The sequence below is a fragment of the Adiantum capillus-veneris genome, chromosome 13 (assembly GCF_014529385.1).
Source record: "Adiantum capillus-veneris isolate H3 chromosome 13, ASM1452938v2, whole genome shotgun sequence".
In the NCBI taxonomy this organism is placed as follows: Eukaryota; Viridiplantae; Streptophyta; class Polypodiopsida; order Polypodiales; family Pteridaceae; genus Adiantum; species Adiantum capillus-veneris.
In genome coordinates, this window is record NC_140943.1 from 82,232,870 (window position 1) to 82,242,905 (window position 10,036).

Genomic DNA, 10,036 nt, shown 5'->3' on the forward strand with positions numbered 1-10,036 from the left:
TTTTTAGGTCAATCCTACTGAAGCAGGTGGACCCTTGTAGCTTATCAAATAGGTCTTCTATCCGTGGAACGGGAAACCTATTTTTGATAGTGATCCTATTTAGTGCTCGATAGTCGACACACATACGATATGTGCCGTCTTTCTTTTGCACTAGTAGCACATGAGAACAAAATGGAGATGAGCTAGGGCTAACCATGCCCTTCTCAACTAACTCATGCACTTGCCGCATAATCTCCTTTTGTTGAGCTTGAGAAACTCTATAAGGAGGTTTGTTAGGCGGTGAACTTCCTGGAAGAAGTTCAATTGCATGATCATCATTACCTCGTTTAGGAGGTAGCTCACAAGGGATGTCGTCAATCAAGACATCTTGAAACCCCTTGAGAAAATTGGATAGCTCTAATTCCTTTTGAATTTGTATATTTTCTTTTGCTAAAACATTAGGTTCAATTTGATAATCTTTAACAAAAATCATGTACACGGAAATAGAGCTCTTTATTGACTTGTTGAAAGCTTGAGTATGTACAGTGGGTATAGTGTTACCCATTTCCTTAGCATCTATATACATACTTTTTCCCTGAACTTAAAGGAGATTATCCTTTCAGGGAATTTAACATTGGTAGCCATGCGATCAAACCATGGTGCCCCTAGGATTACATCCTCATGCTTGAGAGGAGAGATAAAGAAGTCCTCTTTGTCCACATAGCTTTGGACATGGAGCCTTAATTTCCCGATTAAAGGAGTGACTGAAGCTTCTTGCCCCTTGAAAGCACCGTCTGCGGGTAGGACATCTCGCATCTTGTAGGTTTGTATGCCTAGCTTGGTGGCCAACTCTATAAATATAAAATTATGAGTAGAAGCGGGGTCAAAGAGAAGAAAAGCATCACTTTCTCTTACCTTTCCCCAAGCATGGGATAGAGGAGATCCTTTGTGGTGAGTTTCCTCCTCTTGGATTTCGACCAAGGTAGCTCTAGGAGGATCATGGCGGTTGTTCTTTTGGGAACAAGCATGGTATGCATGCCCTTGTTCGCCGCACTTGAAACACCGGTTATCCTTGCGATAACGCTCAAGCTCTTCAGGAGAGAGTTTATTTTTGCCTTTGTAAACTCCCTTCTCCTTAACTTTGTTGGAATTGCCCTTAGGAGACTTTTGGACATTGTCCTTCCCCTTAGGCTCATTGGAACCCTTGTTTTCAGGGGGCTTAGAATTTCTCTTAGCCTCTGTTTGGAAATTGATTCGAGAGGCCACCGTAGTATGATGTATTACTGCCGATATGGTGCGTGGCCTTTGGGAGTTGACATACTCCGGCATTTCTTCGGTTAAGCCCGCACAAAATTTCTTCTTTTGCTCTCCAAAATCGAACTTTTTGAAGACAGTGGCTTTGATTTTTAGGTCCCAAAAGTTGTCTACGTATTTGTGGATGGATTCATAGGGAGAGAGCTTCAAGCTTCGCCATTTGGTGAGTACTTTGTCTTTGGGATCGGTGGCCAAAAACTGCTTCATAATGGAAGCTCTTAAAGCTTTCCATGTTCGTGGAGCTTCACCGTTGGCCTATAGGCTAGACCACCATTACTCGGCGGACTTTTGAAAGTGCATAGCTACATGGTGTAGCTTAGAGGACTCCGTGAAGCCCTCATCTCCAAACGCCGCATCGAATTGTTGGATAAAGGCCAAGACTTTGTCCGTAGCACCAAAAGTGCCATCGTAGGTAAGGAAAGAGATGCTCTTTCCTCCCTCTTTTGAACTTCTTGAGCTTGGATGACCTCTTCATGCGGCATAGGATTTCCTATGGCCTCTTCTTTTTTATGGTTCAAAGGTTGCACCATCACTTTCTTTAGAAGATGAAGAATTTGAGGAAGATGGAGAAGAGGGTGACCTATTTCTCGCCTTTTTCTTGCCTTGATCTTCGTTGTCTTCACCATCACTTTCATAAGAGGAAGAGGATGAAGAAGATGGAGAAGAGGGTGTCCTTCTCTCTCGCCTTTTTCTTCTCTTGCTTTTTGTCATCTCTCTTTGAAGTATGGTGTGGAGAAGTATGCGATGGTCTTCTCCGTTTTGGAGGTGATGGAGAGCGTTTAGCCCACCGTCTTCGTGGAGCCATCTTCGTCAAGGTGGCGGGAGACTCACTTATTTTTCGTTCCTTTGGTGGAGGCTCTTGAGTTCTCCTTTGAGAAGGAGATGCATCATCAAGGAGAAAATTTCTGAGCCCTTCATAGGGATCCTCTTCTTCTTCCCGAATCGGAGAGAGACCTCTTTTGAAAGGCTCGCAAGGAGGCTTCCTAGGTGTTCTCTCGTCATGGTAGGGAGCTTCGAGAATCCCATGAGCACGAAGCTACCGTTGCACTTCCCTTTGGAGGGGATTGCCCATGCTTGTTGAAGCCTAGAAACAAGATAGTTAACAAGCATCAGGGCATCATAAGTAGCTTTCTCACAAGCAAAATCAAAGTTATCAACATTAATTTCACTCTCTTTACTATTGTCAGCCATTCTAACAACTTTTAGGTGTAAACTTTTTAGGTGTACTTTGGCACTTCAAGCCCTGGTTGCTACTCCTCTTTACCCCTTTAGAAAAAGCACTCAAGCTACTATACCCGTGGCTCGAATACCATTAATTACAAGGAATAGAAGAGAGGGTCGTTCAACACCAAAACAACACCGGCTCCTGTCAAGATTCTAATAGCTCAATAGTGGTTAAAGCCGTAGGTGAGCCCCGTAGGAATCCACTATTAAGACCATAGCTCTCAACGGTGATGCCCCGTTAACTGCACAAAGGCAGGCGCACTGCAAGGCTGAAAAATCCCTATTCTACTTACTCACATGCAATTAATAGTACCAACCATTTATAGCTAGCTTGAGGACCTCCCTTCTTGATCAAGAAAAGAGAAACCTTCTGCTCTAATACCAGTGTAACATTTAATGGCCTAGTAACTTGTGTGTAGCGGAAAATAGCATGAACATAGTGAGCATTCATTAGAATAGATCCTATTGAGATTAACAAGAGTGCTTGGGTGGAGAAAGCAACAAAAAGCATAACACCTAGTTAGATAGCATGAACAATACTTCAAAAGAGAGAGAAATTAAGTAATTGACAATAGTTGAAGACCGGATTTGCATGGAGCCGGTCCCCCCTTCAAAAGGTTTTGTATTATGGTTTCTCCCATCAAGAGAGACATTTTACAATACAATTCTTTGTGTTCCTTCAAGACTAGCTAGTGCAATGAAGATGGAAACTTCATGCACTAAGCAAAACACTTATCAAACACAACATCAATTTCCTTACGGTCTCAGACCCAAGGCCTCACACACCTTTGAAGATGGTGAGAGCTAGCGGGGTATGAGAGTAGATTGAGAGGAAGAAGGAGTATTCTTACAAGAAAGATGTACATCTCCTCACATAATCACTCATATTAGCAGAGCTTAGATTAGTAATTAGCATGGTAGAGGAGATGAGCATGCATTGAAGCTTGGCTCTTGGTTGGATTTGCATCATAAAGCCAAGAGTTGTTGGTGTAGGCATCCCTTCTCACAAGCTTGGAGTAGGTGGTAAGCTTTCCATTAAAGCTTGAGAAGGAGAGAGAGTCTTCTTTACTTCATACATGGGATTATGTGAGTGTGTGTGTGTTAATGCCTTTGAAAAAGCAGCCCCCTCTCTCTCTTGGTCGACCCCTATTGCTCTTTTGCTTTGGATCCCTACTGTGGCCGGTCTGCTAGTTTAACCAATATTCTAGCTTTTTCTCCCCTGGCACTTCCCCATATTAAATGATCAGTTTAACATGAGAAAATCATTAGAAATTGATTATTATGATACACCGAATTTTGATCTACGAGAGGGTGACTACAAGGAGGCAGAGGTCAAAGCAATCACCAAAATGCTATCTAAAGTACGTGCCAATATTGATTTGGCATGGCTTAAAGAATATTTGGAGTCCTTGTAGGTGATCTTGTTGCTCAAAGCACAATATGAGTGCTTGTACTGCTCTATAAATTTTGAGAAACTACTTGAGCTATGCATGAGTGGTTATCATGCTAAATAAAGTGCATAGGAAGTGCTTGAAAAGTGCACATGGAGCAGTAGGAAGTGCTTGAAACGTGTTCAAAGGTGCTTAGAAAGTGCTTAGAGACAATTTCATAGTGCTTATGAGGTGCTAAGAAATAGCTTATGGAAAATTCGTAGTGCTTTATGAGGTGCTTTAGAAAGTATTGAGAAGTGCTCATAGTGCTCATTGGACCTTAGAAAGTTCCTAGAAGTGCTTAGACATAGTTCAAAAGTTCTAAGAGTTGAAGCAACTACTTAGAAGTCCTTCATAGTGCTTCACAATGAAGCACTCCTTATAAGTGCTTCATAATGCTCATTGGTGCTTAGAAAGTGCTTAAGTGTATAAAAATAGCTTCGATTTCTTACAAGGTCATTAGAAATTGCTTAGAAAGTAGTTAGAAAGCAGTTTAACAATATCTTACAAGAGCTTTATAGTGCTCAATGGTGCTTAGAAAGTGCTTAGAAGTGCCTAGAAAGAGATCCAAAGTTCTATGAGGTGGTTAGAAATGCTTAGAAAGTGGTAGAAAATCCAAGGGATTCACTATTACCTATGAGGGGACGTCACCTGTGAGAAACCCTTGAGCCAAAACTCCCCTTATATTCGGAACCGTCTACTTCTTGGAACATACTTTTTAGATCAGCTATCGTATTCTTACTTTTGTACAAAATAATTCTAAGATCGAGTTGTTTTTGTACTAATCAGTCACTTGTCTAAAACCAACTGTCTTTTTAGCTTAAAATTTCATTATATTTTATAATAAGTAAAACAGCTACACACGCGTCCTATACATAAGGCTTTCGGAATCCTTTGAAAAAACCAAGACGCTAGCTTTGAAAACTAGCTTGAATTATAGTGCTAAGTTGGATCCACTATCTATAATTCCTTTTTAGGTTGGCTAGTGTTGAGTGGTCCCTCTTAGACTATAGTTTTGGATACCTGCTCACAACTATCATAGTCTTTGACTTTGCTTGTTTAATGATTGCAGGTCCAACCTACAATACTAATCATAATTTTCTATTAACTTTCAACATCACAAACATTATAAACTGACTGCTCATATGAGAATTATACACGACCCAAAGAAGCATACAAGGATTTTAGAACAAATTAGGTTTTACCTAAAAGACCATCCTCCAAAAAAAGCATTGTCTATTAGAACTAAACCCTTTCTGGCTCGACGTGCCAAAAGCATTGTTACATCTTACCCTAAGTAATCTCTTGCTTACTAACATTTCTATCTATTGCAGATCCTTGCTCTTTTGCAAGGCTTGTAATTAACTTTCGAACCTCTCTCTATGGCAACCTCTCTTGTCCTCAGATGTCTTTATAATATGTATGCTTCTCAACTAATCTATGATTAGGCCTTAGCTACAGATAAAAAGCTTTTTATCTTACACATGCTTTTTTTTAATGATTAGGTCAAGATATTGGCTACCTTGGACAAGGACTCCAAAGATGGGTTTCTATAATTTCTCATTACATAGCCCAATTACCTTTACTTTCTTTACAATACCAACAAGAGCTAGCCTTGAAAAGTGAAATAACATAATAAAAAGCTTCACATAGAATTGCCTTAGTCAATTATGCTTTCCTCTTGGAGAAGCATGGAGATGTTAATAGCTAGTTTTGTATGTAAACCAACTCTTATATAAGGGAGATTAAGAAGTATGTAGCAATGATTCTTTTAAAAATTGAGGTGAAAAATCTAGCAACATATGCATGTGCTCTCAAACTCTCTTTGCTTGCAAAACTTATACCATATTATTATCCATAAGATGACAAACTACATTCAGGATGAAATAGTATTGATCAAATACTATAACATCTCCACTAGATCTCTCTCTCTCTCTCTCTCTCTCTCTCACACACACACACACACACACGCACACATCCCTAACACACTCATGCACATATACTAAAGCACACTATTAAAACAAAAGGTCTATTCATTTTCCTCTCATGGCTCTAGAGGTGCTACGGCAAACCCACTGATAATGAAGCCTAGTGTGATGTGATCTACCACATCCCAAAACGTATGCTTCACCTCAATTGTTTTTAAAAAACCATATGAGACATCTATTCACATGACCCCAAGTTCAAACGGTGGTTTTGCAAAATTTATCCAAAAAACCTTTAATGACATGCTCCAAATACAATTAGTTGCTTTAAAGCTTTTGCAAGCAATAGAACTACCTTCTAAATGAAGGGTCAAATTTTGAGATAAGCTGAATCTCACTTGTTTGAACAGACAAGTTACATTGTAGAGTCTTTAGGCATATGAGTCCTTTATAAATAATGGAATACACCAACACTCTTACATGGTCATAGCATTGTCATGAGCATGTAACTCCTACCCTTTCTTTGGGCATCATGAGGTAGCTAAACCCTTTCTTACCCATCAATAGCTATTTTGTACACTTGAAAGTTTCGAGGAGTGGCTTACGTGCCAATTTCACCAGACTCCTACAAAATGCAAAACCAACAAAACAAGGTGATGTAATTTCTTAGCAAAGAGTAGGCAAAATTGTCTCATTTTTCAACGTGTGTTGACTTGAGAGAAATCATCTTGCTACGACCAGCCATGTTTCATGAGCTATAGATAATCAACTACATGGACTATTTATGTATAATCTAAGTTTTTGTAAGTGTTAATGTAAGCACCAAGGCAAAAGAACACACACAAAAATCAGCCATACTAGTACATGCTCCGTAAGTAAACGTTGAGTTTCCAAGAGCAAACGATGCTTGTAGGGGAGGAGAGGGTTGAGAGACAACCGACTTGCCAAGCATGATCGAACATCTAGAGCTACACATCATCGAAGGGCTAGGATGAGCTTTGCAAATACGCCAAGATGAAAGAAAACACAAAACATTTAGCCATACATACCTGCCTCGACTAAGCAAACAATGTCTTTTCAAAAGCAGATGAGGCTTGTAGAGGTGGAATTGAGAGCGGAAGATGCTCAAGGGAAAAAGTTGAGACCATATCAAAGGAAGTATCGAACGGTTCCATCACCATCCTCTTGACTTGCTTGTACCCCACCGCTTGTCTGAGGCTCATCCTCATCCCCTTTCACATCTTTCTCTCCCCTTCCTTGACATAATGCGGCCTAGTCTGCAACATTGTCCACAAAGTCTCAAGCTACCCCACATGCACACCGAGCCGCACACAAATCATCATTGTTCCAAAGAACGCCATGCTTGGTAGACCATCGGAGGCAGCAAAGAAAGCCAGCATATGACTTTAAAAATGCTTCTCACCATCACAAACACTCTCCCAATGAGATTGATTTGCTTGACAGATCTACTTCTTTGGGTGCAAGAAACAAGATTTTAACAAAGAATAAGTAGAACTGTGATAAAAACACACTAATCTTGTTGAGATCATGGGAGATTTTCTTGAAGAATAGTTTGCCAAAAAAAGTTTTACTGTAGCTTATAAGAGCAGATCCTTATATTTCACCTGTCTAGAAGCTTGCCTCAGCTTTCTTTACATCTCCCACAGAGCTGCATACGTGATGAAAACCATGCAAAACCTATGGGGATTCTCGACCAAGAGAGGCTGGGGCTTCTCAATCTATGAGGGCAACTTGAGCGCTCCAACCTGCAGGAAACACATGAAAACTTCCAACAACTGCACTAAATGCAATTGAAGAAGCATGCAGAACGCAAATTAAACATTGCCTCCAAATTTGAGCTAACCGGAGAAGCAGAACGAGATGTGAGGGCCTTATCTTAAGCAAAGAAATTGGCCTGGGCTGAGCAATGGAAAAATTGTAATTGCCCATAGAACAAGAGAGAAGAGGTGCGGTGACCTCGTCGCAACGCTAGTTCGCTTCTGACTGTTGACAAGAGAAGCGAATGAGAGGTGGATCAATAGGTCTTTTGTTTTTGAGGGCGGGGATCAATATGTGGGTGGTGGGCGGGGGTGTCATAAATACAAACCCAAGATTTGGGTGCTCTATGTGGGTGGTGGGCGAGTGTATCCTCTATTTGAGCTTCAAAAATAGGCGCTTTCAAAAAATGGCCCCCATGGGCTCTAAAGATAGTAAATGATACCTATAATTGTTAAGGTGAGTTTAAACTTCAAAGTTTTCCATGCTGATAAAAAACTGCTCATACAAGTGACCAAGGGTGGTATGGCATATAACTAACATGCCCCAATGGATAGACCCGAGATACACACACAACTGCTCATACAAGTGACCAAGGGTGGTATGGCAAAGAACCAACATGCCCCAATGGATAGACCCGAGATACACACACAACTGCAATTGCTATTAATACTATTGATTGCTCCACCACATGAGACCATTGGCAAACAACTAAGTAACCACTACGCAAGCATGAGGACAACAAGTCTAGATCTCCTCCTGACAAAGAAAGACATGCCCTAAGGATCATCAGATCTAGGACTACTGTTTTAGGTGCATGGAGAAAAACTATAGCAAAGGTGGAAGATCTGGGTGAGTGAGAAGGTTGTTTCTATGGTCTTGGAAAGATCAATAAACCCGAATGATCCAGACTCTCCTTTGCCACCAAATAAAGATAAGGTCACCAAGGGTGCAACTACAAGCAAAAGGAAAGGGAGGACAAGAAGAAAAGCATTGCAAGGAAGAAGGGCAATACAAAGAAGAGCCCTGCAAAGAAGGGTAGTGCAAAGAAAATCCCTGCAAAGAAGAGCCATGCAAAAAAATCTACCAAAGAGAAGAGCCCAGCAAAAGGCCCTCCATTTCACTCACCACTCAAACTCATAGCTCAGAAGCATCGCTCATCTAAGAAAAGTAACTAGCCAGAGCCTGGCTCCCCTTTCTGTCTCCCCTTTCTGTCTTTCAATAAGGCTACTAAGTCTCCTAAGACAACCCCTCAGAAGCCCAAGGAACCCAACCCCTAAGGAGCTAAAGTCATCAACCCCTGAGGAACCCAACTCACCACCACTCCCTCATGAACCTTTTTTAGAAACATTTGATCATAGTAATCAGAAAAGACAGGGGGTCTTTGAGGGTCCAAATTCCTCCCATGCAAGAAGAAAAGTGGATTTTGCTGACTAATTACATTATTCCACAAGGCTTATATACAATTTTGTTCATTTTGTCCATATGAACAGACACTCTTTTTGGGTTCATATTTTTATACTCCAATATTTAATATCAACCAATTGATTCTAAACCGTGTCATGAGGTCATTCAAATTTAACCCCACACAAAATATTGGTCACATAACAAAATAGAAAAGACATGAATATTTTCAAAATGTAGCTATTACAGCTTGAGGAGAAATCCACTTTAGCTTAAGTTCTCAAGTCCTTGCAAGTGTTTCAAAAGAAACTCTTTTTGGCGGAAGACATGTGATGCATGATGTTGAAATTTCCATCCTTGTGCTCACAACAATGCCATCAACTTTGAATTCTATACTCTGGGGATGTTTCATCCACAAACTCAAGAGATTCTTTGATATCCTGAAGCATCCAATTTGATGTTACTATAAGGTTTCTAGGTTCAGTGAATGGATGGACCAAATTTTTTAGTTCAAACTCTGGATAGTTGTCCTTGAAGTCTAGAGGAACCCACCTACCTAGCTTGCTTCTCCATCTCATGTAGTCAAAGCCCAAAACTAATGATTGACGACATAGTTGGTACGAGATAAACATAGAGTTTGTGCTTACTCTACAATTGATATTGTCACCAATGTGGAAAGTTTCCTTGGTACCCCAACCTTCTCCAAGTACAATGTCCAATTCAGCCATAGATAGTCGTCTATTAAGCCACATGGTCCTGGACCTTTGTAAATCCATTGTTTTGAAACATGTCACAAAGACATGTATTGGCAAGAACCATTGAATCTTAATCCTCCTTGAAATCCTACTCGGAGACATAGCTTTAAGGATATATTCTTTGATTTTGGATTTGAAGCTTGATGCGATACTGAGGCCGTCCGGGGCGGGCAACAAGAGAGGCGACCTCTAAACACCCCTCAAGGCACCCGTGCTGCTCAATTGGGGC

The 10,036-nt window shown here is 40.7% G+C and overlaps 1 protein-coding gene across 4 annotated transcripts; it reads right to left on the bottom strand.

Annotated features, from left to right (window-relative positions):
* Nucleotides 1-6,155: 6,155 nt before the first annotated feature.
* On the bottom strand, nt 6,156-7,917 carry LOC147444342 (uncharacterized). 4 transcript variants are annotated; one of them, XM_086527835.1, is made up of 5 exons: nt 7,737-7,917; nt 7,529-7,638; nt 6,922-6,930; nt 6,731-6,840; nt 6,156-6,497 (listed from the first exon to the last, which is right to left on the bottom strand). In XM_086527835.1, exons 1-5 carry the CDS (start codon nt 7,820-7,822, stop codon nt 6,474-6,476), a joined length of 339 nt encoding a protein of 112 aa, XP_086383961.1. In that variant the 5' UTR covers nt 7,823-7,917; the 3' UTR covers nt 6,156-6,473. The 4 variants fall into 4 exon arrangements, 1 of the variants encoding a protein (XP_086383961.1); XR_015190115.1 differs by lacking the exons at nt 7,529-7,638; nt 7,737-7,917 and having other exon boundaries at nt 6,737-6,840; nt 6,922-7,502; XR_015190116.1 differs by lacking the exons at nt 6,731-6,840; nt 7,529-7,638; nt 7,737-7,917 and having other exon boundaries at nt 6,922-7,502.
* Between the last annotated feature and the right edge of the window lie 2,119 nt (nt 7,918-10,036).